This window comes from Schistocerca nitens, chromosome 6, assembly GCF_023898315.1.
Source record: "Schistocerca nitens isolate TAMUIC-IGC-003100 chromosome 6, iqSchNite1.1, whole genome shotgun sequence".
Taxonomy (NCBI): domain Eukaryota; kingdom Metazoa; phylum Arthropoda; class Insecta; order Orthoptera; family Acrididae; genus Schistocerca; species Schistocerca nitens.
This window is the reverse complement of record NC_064619.1, coordinates 433,570,984-433,589,023: the sequence shown is the minus strand read 5'-3', so window position 1 is coordinate 433,589,023 and position 18,040 is coordinate 433,570,984. Positions and strand designations below refer to the sequence as shown.

General features: G+C 38.6%; 1 protein-coding gene across 1 annotated transcript in view; it reads right to left on the bottom strand.

Moving 5' to 3' along the window:
• Nucleotides 1-5,995: 5,995 nt before the first annotated feature.
• The window catches only part of LOC126262217 (fumarylacetoacetase), a 68,252-nt gene continuing 56,207 nt past the window's right edge, over nt 5,996-18,040 (bottom strand). Inside the window, exons 5-9 of the mRNA XM_049958654.1 lie at nt 13,449-13,702; nt 13,124-13,330; nt 12,891-13,036; nt 6,295-6,412; nt 5,996-6,134 (exon numbers count right to left, since the gene is read on the bottom strand). Coding sequence (XP_049814611.1) covers nt 6,055-6,134; nt 6,295-6,412; nt 12,891-13,036; nt 13,124-13,330; nt 13,449-13,702 — 805 coding nt within the window. The 3' untranslated portion in view covers nt 5,996-6,054. The remainder of the gene's footprint in view (nt 6,135-6,294; nt 6,413-12,890; nt 13,037-13,123; nt 13,331-13,448; nt 13,703-18,040) is intronic.

The window sequence follows — 18,040 nt, the reverse complement described above, 5'->3', positions numbered from 1 at the left end:
AATGCCATCCTCCGACCGATAGTGCAACCATATCAGCAGCATATTGGCGAGGCATTTGTCTTCATGGACAACAATTTGCAACCCCGTCGTGCACATCTCATGAACGACTTCCTTCAGGACAACAACATATGTTGACTAGAATGGCCAGCATGTTCTCCGCACGTTACCTGTCGAACATGCCTGGGATAGATTGAAAAGGGCTGTTTATGGATGACGTGACCCACCAACCATCTGAGGGATCTACACCAAATCGCCATTGAGGAGTGGGACAATCTGGACCAACAGTGCATTGATGAACTTGTGGATTATATGCCACAATGAATACAGGCATGCATCATTGCAAGAGGACGTGCTACTGGGTATTAGAGATACCGGTGTGTACAGCAATCTGAACCGCCAACTCTGAACGTATAGCTGTATTGTGGTACAATATGTATAACATGCAATGTGTGGTTTTCATGAGCAATAAAAAGGGTGGAAATGGTATTTATGTTGATCTCTATTCCAAGTTTCTGCACAAGTTCCGGAACTCTTGTAACTGAGGTGATGCAAAACTTTTTGATGTGTGTAGATTTGTTGGTTTTGTGAATGAGGAACATTTGTAATACATGATTTAGACTGGTAACTTAATAATAATTGCAAGTGTATGCAGTTATAAATTAATGATCATTAATTAAATGAATAATTAATGAAGAAATGATGTTGCTTTCTATATTGATTACTATCTGAAAGTAATGTAGAAACACGTGCTGCCAGACTAATAAGTTAACTGTAATGGGAAATTAAGTAAAGGGATTGATGGGTCAGTACCACTGGAGCAATGAGGAAAACTTTTATTTTCACAGAATTTGTGTGCAATGTGTCGAGTTTTGTTAATTAGCATTCTTGTAAAGATGTTTTTGATCAGACATTTAATTCTGTGTTTACGTACCATTTCTAGAGTCTTTTTTTCTAACATAAAAATGATTCACTTGTATGGAGTCCCCATTGACATTGTCGGTGGCCCTCTTCCTCCAAGCCATCCACGACACCACCAATTCTGAGTGCCAAAGCATACAAATATCCTCGTGCAGCAAATGAAAGCTGTGCATCACAAACCTGCTCGCCATTGCCCTTGTTGTTATGGTGCACACACCATCCGAACACACACAGTAACTGCTCCTTTTTTATACACTAGTTAGCAAATATACACTATCACGTCATCTTCAGATGGTACAAATATTCATTGCTTATCAAGGTACTTGATCAAATGCCCTGTTACACTACAACTATTGGGTTTTGTCAGTCACCTCTGTAATTAAGGAAATGCAGCACTGATGTTGATACAAAACTATATTATTCCAGGAATGTACAAAACATTGTCGGTGGCCCTCTTCCTCCAAGCCATCCACGACACCACCAATTCTGAGTGCCAAAGCATACAAATATCCTCGTGCAGCAAATGAAAGCTGTGCATCACAAACCTGCTCGCCATTGCCCTTGTTGTTATGGTGCACACACCATCCGAACACACACAGTAACTGCTCCTTTTTTATACACTAGTTAGCAAATATACACTATCACGTCATCTTCAGATGGTACAAATATTCATTGCTTATCAAGGTACTTGATCAAATGCCCTGTTACACTACAACTATTGGGTTTTGTCAGTCACCTCTGTAATTAAGGAAATGCAGCACTGATGTTGATACAAAACTATATTATTCCAGGAATGTACAAAACATATGAACGGAAGAAAGAATGTAAATTATGAAGTGACGATGTATTAGATGAACATGGATTCCCGAACATTTAAAGCAAGAAACTTTTAGCATTTCAATATGTAAAACATTATTATACAAGAAAAGTTATTGTTTTATATTAATGAAAAATTGTTAGCCGAGTTTGTTCAGTATCTAGATGGTAGAAAAATCTCACCCACAACACGTTATGTGTGGAATTCTGGAGCTCTATTGTAATATGTTTAAGGTACAGGGGTTCAGTCTCTTCATTTTATGTCATGGTGCAGTGTGAACAAGTTAAATTTAACATTCTCACACTGAAAATTAAAACAAATCATTAGAGATTTATTTTTGGAGTCATAATTACATAAATAATGATTGTGTGTGAGATCCTGTCACATCCAAAAACCAGCTTTAGCAATTTTTTTACCTTTTATAATTAGAGTATAGAATAAAAACATTTCAGAGGAGTTATTTCATTCCAGAAAATCAATTTTTATAATTTCAGATTATTGTAAGAAATATGTATGAAAACTTTAAAAACAAAATTTACACTGATGTACAAAACTTAAGGATGAAAGTAACTTCCATATGATGTGTCACTGCCAAGTAACAATATATAGAAAAGAAATTGCTGCACTTTAGTACAGAAGGCAACTGAAAGGAATACACAATGAGATGAACAGAAATGACACTATTAGTCAAAGACAATAATTACAATGAGGCCACCTCAATTTATTGTGGTCTGTTGACCATTACAAAAGGTGAGACATAGTTCTTAATAGATGTACAGACTGACCACAAACAGCAATGCATGCTCTGCATTGTGCTCCCATGCTCCCACAAGATGGTAAGAAGTTCTTGAGGTATGGCTTGCCATTTCTCCAGAAGTGTGGTTGACAACTGCTGGAAGGACATTGGTGCATGTGGGAATGCTACAATACATCTCCCCAATGCAAGTCACACTTGCTTGATGGGCTTTAAGCTGGGGACATGGGCAGGCCAGTTTATTTGCCAAGTATCCTCTAATTCCAAAGACTCTTGAACTGTCATCCACAAAAATTAAGTCAGGGCCGAATGCACCCATGAAATGATGCACATGGGCAAGGGTGTTACATTGCCACAGTAACATTGAGGGGAAACATGTGAAACAATGATTAGAGCAGTAAGAAACTCCAGGACTACACTTGTCACACTTCATCCTCCTTCCAATTTCCTGATTATTCTTCCCCATGTGAAGTCATCCAGATGATGTCTCCATGACAGGTTTGAAGAACAGCACCACAGTACACCGTAACAAATCACTATTGACACACACTATCTTTTCTCATTCCTTCAACTGCCTCAGGTTGCAGGGCCAGCCCAATTTGGCACTATACTCATGTTGGCCTCACACCATGTGACATCCAGCTTTCTGTGCACATCTGGAAACTTCTGACAACATGCTGCCACACTTTCATTCAGTCCCCCTGAGTTGTTAATATGTTAAGTTATTTTATCTATCTCATCCTTATGTTGATATGGTTATAATAGAGGGAAACATTCCACGTAGGAAAAATATATCTAAAAACAAAGATGATGTGACTTACCAAATGAAAGTGCTGGCAGGTCGACAGACACACAAACGAACACAAACATACACACAAAATTCAAGCTTTCGCAACAAACTGTTGCCTCATCAGGAAAGAGGGAAGGAGAGGGAAAGACGAAAGGATGTGGGTTTTAAGGGAGAAGGTAAGGAGTCATTCCAATCCCGGGAGCGGAAAGACTTACCTTAGGGGGAAAAAAGGACGGGTATACACTCGCGCACACACACACATATCCATCCACTCATATACAGACACAAGCAGACATCTCACAAGCAGACATATTGTGAGATGTCTGCTTGTGTCTGTATATGTGTGGATGGATATGTGTGTGTGTGCGAGTGTATACCCATCCTTTTTTCCCCCTAAGGTAAGTCTTTCCGCTCCCGGGATTGGAATGACTCCTTACCTTCTCCCTTAAAACCCACATCCTTTCGTCTTTCCCTCTCCTTCCCTCTTTCCTGATGAGGCAACAGTTTGTTGCGAAAGCTTGAATTTTGTGTGTATGTTTGTGTTCGTTTGTGTGTCTGTCAACCTGCCAGCACTTTCATTTGGTAAGTCACATCATCTTTGTTTTTAGATATATTCATCCTTATGTTGTATAGAGTATTATACGAGGTGATTTTTTCCCACCAAGTACTAACTCTACGAATTGATCAATGAGAGGATATGGAGCAAAACAGGTCTAATGAACTTATGTCTGGAAATGCATGGTTTCCATGCTAGATACCATTTACTCAATCATACTTTGGCACGGAGACTGCAGTGTAATACAAACTGCAACATGCAGCCGCAGACACAGTAAGCATGGTTTCCTCCGAGAGGATGGTACTATTCCTTATATGTGAAATCCTAGCACTCTCTCCTGCCATAGTAAATGGTAATGTTGTGTCTGTTTCATTTCTCTTGGCGAGTCTCCTTGTAGTGGATGTGATACAGCATTGTACACAACAGTTCTGTATTTGAATCGAGAGCTTGCCAACATGATGTTTACTTATGGAAAGGCAAATGGCAATGGGTGGCGGGCTGGAGGTTGTATCAGGAGGTCTTTCCCTGCAGACAACAACCACAGCATTCAATGTTTGCAACAGTGTTTTGCCATTTGTCTGAGACAAGATCATTTCAGGAAGCAGGAAATCATGAATGATGTACCCAAAATGTTCTGACATCAGACTTGGAGAAAATGTGGAACATTCTCCTTGAACATTGTTACTACACTTGTCACCTACAGTGTATGCAGGGCTTACTAATGACAGACTTTCCACATCAGGAGTAGTTTTGTCACTGGTTTCTTCACCAGGCAACCACAATTCTGGTATTTGTGTCATCAATCCTATTCACAGACTTTATATGGAGTGGTATCTTCAACTTTCATAGCAGTCATTTAGGGGATAGTATGCAGAACCCCCACGATATGGTGACAACAAATCATCAGCATCGGTGCAGCCAGAACGTGCGGCCCAGCATAATTTGTGACTATATTTTGGGACCAGTCTTCCTTGCACATCACCTAATAGGCTGAAACAATCAGCGTTTCTTGCAGGTGACTTTGCCTCTCTTGCTGGGGTAGCAAATGGCAACGAGCGGCCATTGATGATTCAAAGGGTCATGTGGCTGCTACATGATGGAGCTCCAGCCCACTTTCCCATAAATGTCCACACACTTCTCAATCACGTCTTCCCTTATCAATGGATCAGACAAGGGGGTCCAGTTGCATGGCCTGCTCATTCACCGGATCTCAAACCATGTGATTTCTAGTTATGAAGCCATCTCAAAAGTATTGTGTATGCAGAGCCCATTCCAAATGTGGAGACACTGGAGCAGCATATTCATGCTACCTTTGACACTGTTTGGATGCAGCCTGGCCAATGTTAATGTGTGAGACAGAACATACTATGGTGCACACATGCATGCATTGTGGCTCATGGAAACCATTTTCAACACATACTGTAACTGTGGCTGCACAGTACAGAGTGTATTATACTGCAGTCTCTGTAACAATGCATGATTGAATAAATGGTCTCTAGCATGGAAACCATGCATTTGTGGACATAGGTTCATTAGACCTTTTTTGTTCTGTATCCTCTCATCAATCAATCGCTAGAGTTTATACAAAGTGGGAAAAAATCACCCTATATTACAGTTGCTCAAATAAATCTCTGTATTGCACTTTCTATATACGTAAGAATGTGACTTTGACTTTCTTTATGTTGAAGGTTTTGGTGCAAGATATTGTTGAACCCAGTTGTGTAATGAGAGGCAGTGAGTACAATTTTAGTATGGCTAGCAAAGCACGAATTTTTGGCTGAGCAAACAGAGTTGAAAGGTGTATTTATAGTGTTGTGTGAACAAGAAAATCTGAATAAATTGAGAAATCTGGCTGTTGAAATTTGTTCAAAAATCACCAGCATTACATCTTGCACCCAACGTAATAAAAATCTAAGCAAGTGAAGGACACTCAGCAATCATCAAGAGCATCAATCCGAAAAGTAAGTATAAATTATGTTTTTTTTTCAGTTCTTGAACAATTTTAAATACATTGCAATAAATCTTATTGTGGAGTAAACTGTAAAATACACATAAATTCTGTATAAATTCAGTAATTGACAGTAACAAGAGCAGGATCATTAGACATGATAGGTATTTGAAAAGATAAAGTGCAAGATGAAAAGAAACTGGATCTTATCAAAAGTTAAAAAAAAAACTGTATTTACAGCTTCAGTTATAAAGATTTTTATACATCTTAGTTATTGTAAATCCAAGGCTGGCAGGAGCTTTCCAGTGCAAGAGCCAAATCCAACTCTGTATCCTTTACCTTCACAGTGTCCTGCAAAACACAGAGCAAGGGACAAAAAATCATAAGAAAATCCTAGTTTTTATATGTAAGAAATGTTTTGAGTCATGGAAACGTAAGTGTAATGGATATGGCACATCGCAAAACAGTATAAAATCAATAAGGAAACCTGGTGGAAACTCGTGAAAGTTACCTTTCAATGTAACTTCATCCCCGTCCACCAGAAACTTTCGATAGGTTCCACCAGGCAACTCCACAGGATTGGTACCCTTCCAACTAAGTTCAAGCAATGATCCATAAGAATTGGCAACCTGAGAACAAATTTATTCTATTAATAAAACAATAAGAACACTTACACTATCACCAATACATGTTTTTGTGTAGGTCTTTTTATAATTCACAGCACTGCCAAAATAAATAAAAGGACACTTGAGACAGAAACTTGTCATAAAGAGAAAGGGAAAAGAAAAGAGCTGTGAATGAAGAGAGACCTTACTTGTTTGCAATATAAAATTTAATGCCCACTTCATAATGCGTTTTTGATAAGTATTTAATGTGGGTAAGTCATAATCTTAATTGTCCTTTTGGCTTACCAAATACTGTTTCTGCAGCTGCTTCCTAGTCTAAGGGGAATGAAACAAAAGAAATGCATTGGCAATCTTAACACTGAAGGTAGTGTAAGGGAAGATAAGGGCCTGAAGCAATGCATCTGACAAGGCATTCAGAATAGTATTACATTAAAAACTGCGTTCCCATTATATAAGTTTATAGGCTTCCACAGTCAGTATCATTCTGAATAAAACAAATTTTGAATATTAGGCCATGCCATTATAAAATACTAAATCAACAAATTGCCAATGTTTCTACTGACTTTGCAGTGGTCTTACTCAGTGTGGTTAAGTGGTGGATACTGGTGAATGTCTTCCCCTACATACTTCTATTTCGATTACCCAGTAGCTACCGGCATCACATATCTGGGATGTAACTGGACTATTTGAAGAGTGGCTGTATGGAAGCAGATGGCTGTATGTTAGACTATTTCCTGTGCTACTCTGGAAGGTGATTGGAAGGCTACTCTAGTAAGTGATTAGCATGCAATAGTCTACCATACAGCCATCTACCTCCATAGCAGCCTCTCTTCAAATTGTCCAATACATCCCAGACACATGACTTTGGTAGCCATCTGATAACCAAAATAAACAGTATATAAGGGATGACTTTCACCAGTTTACTGCCTGAAAAGAACCACTGCAAAGTCGGTCAAAACCTCAACTATTAGTTACTTTGTTGTTGTTGTTGTTGTTGTCTTCAGTCCTGAGACTGGTTTGATGCAGCTCTCCATGCTACTCTATCCTGTGCAAGCTTCTTCATCTCCCAGTACCTACTGCAACCTACATCCTTCTGAATCTGCTTAGTGTATTCATCTCTTGGTCTCCCTCTACGATTTTTACCCTCCACGCTGCCCTCCAATGCTAAATTTGTGATCCCTTGATGCCTCAAAACATGTCCTACCAACCGATCCCTTCTTCTAGTCAAGTTGTGCCACAAACTTCTCTTCTCCCCAATCCTATTCAATACCTCCTCATTAGTTACGTGATCTACCCACCTTATCTTCAGCATTCTTCTGTAGCACCACATTTCAAAAGCTTCTATTCTCTTCTTGTCCAAACTAGTTATCGTCCATGTTTCACTTCCATACATGGCTACACTCCATACAAATACTTTCAGAAACGACTTCCTCACACTTAAATCTATACTCGATGTTAACAAATTTCTCTTCTTCAGAAGTTCTTTCCTTGCCATTGCCAGTCTACATTTTATATCCTCTCTACTTCGACCATCATCAATTATTTTACTCCCTAAATAGCAAAACTCCTTTACTACTTTAAGTGTCTCATTTCCTAATCTAATTCCCTCAGCATCACCCGATTTAATTTGACTACATTCCATTATCCTCGTTTTGCTTTTGTTAATGTTCATCTTATATCCTCCTTTCAAGACACTGTCCATTCCGTTCAACTGCTCTTCCAAGTCCTTTGCTGTCTCTGACAGAATTACAATGTCATCGGCGAACCTCAAAGTTTTTACTTCTTCTCCATGAATTTTAATACCTACTCCGAATTTTTCTTTTGTTTCCTTTACTGCTTACTCAATATACAGATTGAATAACATCGGGGAGAGGCTGCAACCCTGTCTCACTCCTTTCCCAACCACTGCTTCCCTTTCATGCCCCTCGACTCTTATAACTGCCATCTGGTTTCTGTACAAATTGTAAATAGCCTTTCGCTCCCTGTATTTTACCCCTGCCACCTTCAGAATTTGAAATAGAGTATTCCAGTTAACATTGTCAAAAGCTTTCTCTAAGTCTACAAATGCTAGAAACGTAGGTTTGCCTTTTCTTAATCTTTCCTCTAAGATAAGTCGTAAGGTTAGTATTGCCTCACGTGTTCCAACATTTCTACGGAATCCAAACTGATCTTCCCCGAGGTCCGCTTCTACCAGTTTTTCCATTCGTCTGTAAAGAATTCGCGTTAGTATTTTGCAGCTGTGACTTATTAAACTGATAGTTCGGTAATTTTCACATCTGTCAACACCTGCTTTCTTTGGGATTGGAATTATTATATTCTTCTTGAAGTCGGAGGGTATTTCGCCTGTCTCATACATCTTGCTCACCAGATGGTAGAGTTTTGTCATGACTGGCTCTCCCAAGGCTGTCAGTAGTTCTAATGGAATGTTGTCTACTCCCGGGGCCTTGTTTCAACTCAGGTCTTTCAGTACTCTGTCAAACTCTTCACGCAGTATCTTATCTCCCATTTCGTCTTCATCTACATCCTCTTCCATTTCCATAATATTGTCCTCAGGCACATCGCCCTTGTATAAACCCTCTATATACTCCTTCCACCTTTCTGCCTTCCCTTCTTTGCTTAGAACCGGGTTGCCATCTGAGTTCTTGGTATTCATACAAGTGGTTCTCTTCTCTCCAAAGGTCTCTTTAATTTTCCTGTAGGCAGTATCTATCTTACCCCTAGTGAGACAAGCCTCTACATCCTTACATTTGTCCTCTAGCCATCCCTGCTTAGCCATTTTGCACTTCCTGTCGATCTTATTTTTGAGATGTTTGTATTCCTTTTTGCCTGCTTCATTTACTGCATTTTTATATTTTCTCCTTTCATCAATTAAATTCAATATTTCTTCTGTTACCCAAGGATTTCTATTAGCCCTCGTCTTTTTACCTACTTGATCCTCTGCTGCCTTCACTACTTCATCCCTCAGAGCTACCCATTCTTCTTCTACTGTATTTCTTTCCCCCATACCTGTCAATAGTTCCCTTATGCTCTCCCTGAAACTCTCTACAACCTCTGGTTTAGTCAGTTTATCCAGGTCCCATCTCCTTAAATTCCCACCTTTTTGCAGTTTCTTCAGTTTCAATCTGCAGTTCATAACCAATAGATTGTGGTCAGAATCCACATCTGCCCCTGGAAATGTCTTACAATTTAAAACCTGGTTCCTAAATCTCTGTCTTACCATTATAAAATCAATCTGATACCTTTTAGTATCTCCAGGATTCTTCCAGGTATATAACCTTCTTACTTTAGCACTTTATAATGGTATGGCCTAATACCCAACATTATTTTATTCAAAATATGTTCCAATTGCTTTCCTTTGTCCTTAAAACAATATAACACAATAAAAAAGGGGTTAAGAGCAGGCAATCACAAGAGACACACTTTGCAAACAACCTTGTGGTGTGTAGTGGAGTGTAGCTCTGGTACCATTAGCATTTCCACTCTTTCCTGTTACACTTGCGAACAGTGCACAGAAGGACTATAGTTAAAAATAGTGTGATATGCTATTTCACTTTAGTTATTGGTGTCAGTGAAGTTACAATCTGATTCCACTCTTTAAATAAAAACAGTGTCAAAGACAACTGTGCTATGAGGGGTCAGCTGTGGTTGATGTGCAAACCAAGTTAAATGCACCAACTAAAAGACACATGGAATCACAAATAACATGAATGTGAAGTTTGAGAGAGCAGTAAATGTGACTAATGAGAAACTGAACAAAGAAAACTCAGAAATGGGTTACGTAATTTGTATGGCTTCAGAGAAAGTGACATGAACATCTGTGTCGCTCTCCGTGGTGTACATAGCGGAGCTGTCAATATAGCTGCATGCTATGTGACCATCAATATTCCTTGAGGTCCAGCTGCAAAACATGCCATGTAAGCTGTTCTCTAAACCCTCACAGATGAAGTCTTTGGTGTCCTGGCTTCCATGCCAAGAAATAGTGATTGTTCATTCATAACAATGACATATTTTACATATTTTGAATAGCATGATGTCATAGTGATCTAACTTCAGACTGTCTTTTAATATAGACTGATTTTTTATGTACAAGGTGTTATCAAAAAGTAGAGGGAACTTTTTTTCCTTTACGAATCTCTATTTATTCATCAACTTCAACCATCAACTTCACCTATGTCCCCTTTGAAGTAATCTCCCTCAGATGTAATACACTTGTGCTAGCACTTTTTCCAATCTTAGAAGCACCTCTGGAAATCACTTTTTGTTATGGTGTTCTGCTTCTTGATCTCATCAGTGGTGGCAAAACAATGTCCTTTAATGGTTCTCTTCAGCCTTGGGAATAGGAAGAAGTCACAGGGGGCCATGTCACGCTTATTTTGAAGCAACATAACAGTTTTGCTTTTTGCTAAAAAATCATGAACAAGAATTGAGGTGTAAATGGGAGCATTAGTTTGAGTGGTTCTGTCACAGTTCTGGTCATCGTCTTTGAACTGCTTCAAACAAACATCAAATAACTTCCAGGTAGTATTCCTTATGACTGTACAATCGTAAAGCAGGAGGTCATGATGCACTCTCTCATTGTAATTGAAGAAAACAGTGAGAACAACCTTCACTTGTGATAGAGCTTCTCATATTTTTGGGTCTTGGTGCTTCAGGCAGTTTTCATTGGGATGACTGGTCCTCAGTTTCAATGTCATGCCTGTATATCTATATTCTGTCACCTGTTATAACCTTCTTTACAAGTTCTGGATCGCTGTAAATTTCATTCAGCAATTCCTGAGCAATATCTACTCAAAGTCATTTCTGATCAAAATTCAGCAATTTCAGAAAACTCTGCTGCTACACATTTAATGCCTAAAACATCAAAAAAAAAAAAAAATACTTGTCATGAACCAAAGGATATGCTGACATCAGCAACCTCTCTGATGGTGATTCACTGATTTTCAAGAACCATTTTCTTTACGTCTTCCACACTGTCATCAGTAATTGATGTCCAGGGCAGTTGTCCTCTTCAACATCCTCTTGATCCTCTTTGAAATGGTTACACCACAAGTAAACTCTTGCCTTACTCATAGTAAATTTGAAAAAAGCCACAGTTAACATTTCAAGTGGGGTTCTGCACTTCATTCCATTTTCCCAGCCAAAATTTAATGCAAATTCTTTGATCCATATTTTTCAAAAGTAAAAAATTTGCCAAGTACTTGAAAACAGGTATAATTTTTCCATCCTTCATCAGCAAACAAAATATTCAAAACAGCTGAAAATGCAAACCTACAGCAGGAACGTGTGTACCACAAAGATAAAGAAATTTGAAAATTGGATATACACAACCCACAAAATTAAAAGATTCCCGTTACTTTTTGATCATACTGTGTGTGTGTGTGTGTGTGTGTGTGTGTGTGTGTGTGTCCTCCATGCCACTCTCCCATTTTAGGAACTGTTAAACCTCTCTTATGCATGGACTGGTGCTGTGTATAAAAACAATGGGAAGAACTTACAACTTTGAAATAAGTTGCACTGAATACAAACATGGCAAGGCAAAGTACATTTATGGATGGCTGGTTCTCTCATTCTCAAAGCCCACTTTCCATGCACTGGAGACAAAAACAACCCACAGAGAACAGTAAGGAAAATAAGGACTGGAGAAGACCTTGCATTAGGAATAACAGTAGTGTAGTAGCAGTAGTAGTAGTAGTAGTAGTATTTTTAATCATCCGTGTCACCCCCCCCCCCCCCTCACACACACACACACACACACACACACACACACACATGATTAAAATGATGATGATGATGATGACAATGATAATAATAATTATAATAACAATACAGTAATACTACAATTTCCTAAAGACCAACACCCTTCATTATAAAATGAAGTCTTTCCTGTTCTATAGCACTAATGCTATTCCTATTGCAAGGTCTCCTCCAGTCCTTATTTTCCTTACTGTTCTCTGTGGGCTGTTTTGGTCTCCACCTCAAGGAAATTGGGCTATGGGACCCAGGAGACAATCAGCCATCTCTAAATATGTCAATGTACTTCATCTTATCATGTATGTGTTCATGTGTCTACTTTCAAAGTTCTAAATTCTTCCCATTGCTTTTAGATATAGCACTGGTCCTTGCATTTTTTTGTTCATAAGAGAGCTTAAACAGTTCATGAAATAGACCTGTGAGAGTGATTAGTACAAAGGAATAGAATAGAAAACGATTTAGTCACCTTTAAATATTTAATTGGTATTGTCACATAAAGTGCTGTATATATATACAATGAGAAAGCTATGATTTAACTACACAAAAAGAAAAAAAAAACATTCATGGAGAGAGAGAGAGAGAGAGAGAGAGAGAGAGAGAGAGAGAAAAATTGATAAATTAATAAGAAAGAAAATACTGAAAAAGAACAGAAAAACAAAATAAAATTCACACACATAATGTATATTCTATTTTTGGAGTAGATTTTACTATTGAGATTATAGATTCTTACTGTCCCACTAATTGTGCCAGATGCCATAAGGTCGCCTGGGTTAACATTACAGCCAGTAATTGTGTGATGTGCCAGTTGTTGTTTTGCAGTCCAGTACATTTCCTTGTAGTTTGTCTGACTTATTTTGTGAGGAGTACCACCTTCAGCTGAAGCAAAAAGATTTTGCATTACTTCAAATGTAAACCTAATAATAAGACTGCAATATACATAAATCAAGCAAATGTATAACTTACGAGTAATGAATATTTCCAGTTTAATATCAAAACTAAACTTATCATTGTGCTGAAGATACGGGAAAGGTTTGGGATCCTGCGGTAAATTATCAATTTTAAATGGCTCCAGTGCCAGTAGAGTTACAACCCATGGACTGATAGTTGTTCCTAAATTCTTTGCTAGGAACGGCCCAAGGGGCTGATATTCCCATTTCTGAATGTCTCGAGCTGTCAATATGTAAGAAAAATCGTAAGATTATGGAAAGTTTCAATGTCCACTACAGAACATGATTTTCAAATATTGTGCAGATTATGAATTCACACAATGAACAACTGTTCAACATACCACTCCAATCATTCATGAGTACCATTCCGAAGATGTGATCCTGTGCTGCATTAACTGGAATTGGCTCCCCAAGTTTGGTGGGAGGCCCTCCTACAAAGAAAGCCATCTCTAGCTCGAAATCCATGAGCCGGCAGGGCCCAAACACTGGAGCTGCTCCTTCAACAGGACATGTTTGTCCATTTGGGCGACGAATTGGTGTCCCTGATACTACAATTGACGAGGCACGGCCATGATAGCCAACTGGCAAATGTTTCCTACAACAAAACATGCATAAATAGAACAAGCTTCATAATAATTATTTAATGTCTTGCTTTATTGAGAGACCCATTGTCTTTATTTTTGGTCAAAAAGAATAATCACTATCATGAATAAAACACCACATTTATCTCACAAATCTGTATACAAGATCGTCATTACAAGGGATATTCGGAAAGTAAGGTCCAATTGATTATGAAATGGAAAACACAGTGAAAATCCAATGAGTACTTGCACAGATGCATGGGACAGTGTCTCTAGTACGCTCATTGATTGTGTCACGTCACACGTTTCAGTTCTAAGTGCACAGTGAGCACATCACGATGCCTAGAAAATAGTGTCTCCCCCCAAATATGAGTGCCTGTGAAAAATTTTACCTATTTTCATACGACTCACATTTCCTTTCTCATGACAATTCTTGGCCGCATACTGCCAAGGGCAATGACGATGCTCCTGCAGCATTTTCAATAGGAAATGTTAGGTCACCCACCATACAGTCCAGACTTGGCTCCCTCTGATTTTCATCTCTGTGCACGTGAACCACTGGCTATGAAGACAACATCCTGGTACAGACAAAGATCAGTGTACAAAATTGGCAGAAAGCACAGGCAACTAACTTCTATGACAAGGGTACTGGAAATTTGGTACAATGCTATGAGAAATGTCTCAGCCAGAGCAGCAACTATGTAGAAACATAGCTGGATGATGTAGCTAACTGTTGCAAATAAAATATTTTTTTTTTTATTTTCTCTGTGGTTTCCATTTTGCAGCTGACTGGACCTTACTTTCTGAATAGCACTCTTACATTCATACTACCATGAGTCTGTAACCCATCATCCTGTAAAAATGAGTACATGATGAAGCACTTTTAACTTCTTAACAGCTTCTGCTAACAGGCACTGGTTCCCCTACAGAAAGTTATTGCATTTCCACTTCCCACATGAAGTTTGACATATTCATTGTGCTCAGTACATATAGTTTCCATAGTTTAAAATGTTTTAAAGTTTTACATAAACTATTGGCACATCACTTCGTATTCTCTTCTTGCTTTTCTGTCTAGGAGCACTTGTCACAAGTTATCTTAAGAGCATAGGTCACTGCTCGTACTGATGTAAATCATGTTTAGACTCTTGCCCACTAAATTTTAGTCATATCAATAAGTTTTTAAAGACAGATTCATATTTGGTTGTAGGCTGGAGACACTGAGGGGTCATCAGCCTCAAATGGATACGGTTTTTTCCTTAACACACAATGGCCCTTTCCAGTACAGTCTACGAGAGTTGTGTCTTAAGTGTATCTGTTGAGTGTAGGTGGATGTAATAGATGTGTAAATATAATGTTTTGTCAGGTTTGTGTAAAATGGTGATGAAAGGGGGGGGGGGGGGGGGGGAAGGGTAAAAACCAGTATTAGCATACAGCATACGGCTCTCAAATAGCACCAGAGGACTGCCAGGGTTGACATCCCCATGCTGCCAGTGGGTCAGTGGTATGTATAGATTGATGACACACACTATTGATACACCACATTATACCTAAGTAAGGCGGGTTCACTGCAAGCAGTGAGCAGCATAGTATTTCTGACTGACAAGCCACTTGAAACTGTCAACTCATCAATTTGAGGCCAATTGGCTGCAGGTCCATTCTGGCTTCTGCAATACCTAATGTGGTTCTGTCCTCAGCTGACTGAACTACTGACTATAACTCTGTGGATATCCTTTGGATTGATCATGTTATTTGTTCATTACAATTGGGCTTGCTTGGGATCTGTATACAGTGATGTCAGCCTACCACTATTAACTTCTACTTTGGTAAATTGTGATACTGTGTTGGCCAAGTGATTTATTTTAGCCATAACTATGAGTGGTTCCCACAACAATAATTAAAGCTGTGTTGATTACAGTTATTTTCATTTGTAGCCCTGTAAAATTCACAAGATCTGTAACTTTTATGAACCTTGAATCATTTAGTTTGTGTTTCAATGTATTCAATAAAGTATTAATAAATTACTTTTGTCATCTAAACTGGGAACTGCAAACTGGCGATGAAACGAGTTCCAGTTCAGTTACATAACATAGCTACCATGATAGCAAATTTTTCTGACTTGTGACTACACCAGCTCAATCAATATTAGGAGTTGGTGAAACATTCGACCAGCTCGGCTCAAGCAGCAGCTGCAATCCCTGCCAGCCATTCTGGCTTTCCAGCCATTTAACAGTGCACAAGAGAACAGATATTTGTTTGGATGCTTTTGGTATCTACCACCAGTTTTATATATTACATTGTGAAGAAATTGACCCCACTGTCAGGACACTCAGTATCACCTCTTTTGGTCACTTATGCTTTATTGACACAACATTTTTCTACAAAAACGCATGTGGCTGTGGCCCGATTAAATTTTTGCAACACCATACATCAGACTCAGAAAGCAATGTTTGATGGAACACAGATACCCAAGGACTGAGAAGAAAGTATAAATTTGTGTGCATTTGGGGCTTATCATATACAAAAAATTTAATTAGGGATGTAATGATTTGTCTTGCCACTGATAAAAGATATCTGCGAACACTCCTTATGTTAGTTAGAGCTTCAAGGTGGATGGAAGTATTGATAATGACTCTGCACAACATTGGTTATATTTGGATTTTCTTTGGAAAGATTGTTTATTTGTTCATGACTAACTGGGCCACTTGGCACCACAGTAAAGTGACATCCGATTACCACTGATAAATCCTACTGTGGTGGACTGTAATACCTTTTGGGCCAAGTGATTGATTTCAGCCTCATCTAGAAGTTGTTCACACCACTATAATTCAAGTTGTGTAGTTCCCGTTTATAGTTCTGGAAAATGCACAGGATCAGTTACACTTTGAATCTTGGACAATTTGTTCTGCATTTCAGTTTATTGAATAAAGTTTTATTAAATGGTTTTGTGATCTTTATTGAGACTACAAAAATCACCATCAACAGTATCATATGTCCTTACTTCTTGAACTTTATCCCATCTTCTCTTGTTGGCCTGATACTGGTGGTCCAAATTTCTTACATAGACAGTATTCAAACCAGCTGTCTCCAAGCAAGCATCACCCCCACAGACATTCATTAGTGACCTCAAATATGGAGGCAGGTACAACAGTCCAATGATTTTTCAGAATGGGGTTTCACAAATGAGTTCCATTGTCATACGGTGACTAAATGCATAATTCACAATTACAGGATGCTTCTGTAAGGGGAACTTAATAGGTTTCTGACAGTGACCAGAGAAATAGTTTAGCAAATACAACTTTCTACACAGCACACAGAAACCAACAAATGGCTCTAGCATACCTAGACATTATGGAAATTACACAAATGCAACAGCATATTTCACAAGGGCAGTGGTTCCCAAGCTTTCGGAAACAATAACCCCTATGTGCAATCAGGTATTTCCTAGTCTCCTCCTCCACCCTCTCCTCCACCATCAACATTTGAACCTACCTAAATTTTATATGAAAAAGAATTTTCTTCTAAGACTTATTTTTAAAATGACAAAAGATAAATAATATTTAGTTTTTGTACATGTTTTATTAGACAATGAACTAATGGTCAGTGAGATAACTGGTACTACTTATTTCTAATGACCTTTTTTTATAGAACGATGAAGAAATTCTAAATGCATCACAAGTGACAAATATTACTCTTTCTCAGAAAAGAAAACTAACTATCCACACCGAGGGCAGAAGTTTGTTACAAAGCATGCTTTCTCTGCACCACTCCTTTCACCCACACTCTGCAGCCTCATTTAAAATCCACCAAGTTAAAATGTGTACACCGTATTTACTGCTCATGGATCAGTTGATTGCTAGATTGCTATAATAATAATAGTAATAATACAGTGCAGATCCTACAGCAGTGTAGTTACATAGTTACTGCTGTGTTGTGCTGCAAAACAGTTCGTTTATCTGTTGTAAAATGAATAATGAAGTTATTTCGGTGATATATATATATGATAGTTGCTCCATTAATGGTGAAGCTCCATCTTGAAGGGGTAAATTTGATCATGTTGCCATTAATGAATTTTTCTAATAATAGGTCAAACCTTTATTTGTAGAGCATATATATGCCTCAAATTTACTCTCATAGACATCTGGTACAGAGTATGTTTGTATGGATGGACTATGCAAGGGAGAAGACGTTCATACATCCCTTTCACAAACAGTACCACTCACCACATTATATGGCAGCAAGAGAGGGGAAGAAAACCAATGTGCACTCCGTATGCATACTGGGGTGAGTCATTCCAGATGGGAAAAGGGTCCTTCCGGATGCCATGAAGGGTACAGGGTGCACCCATCTGCAGG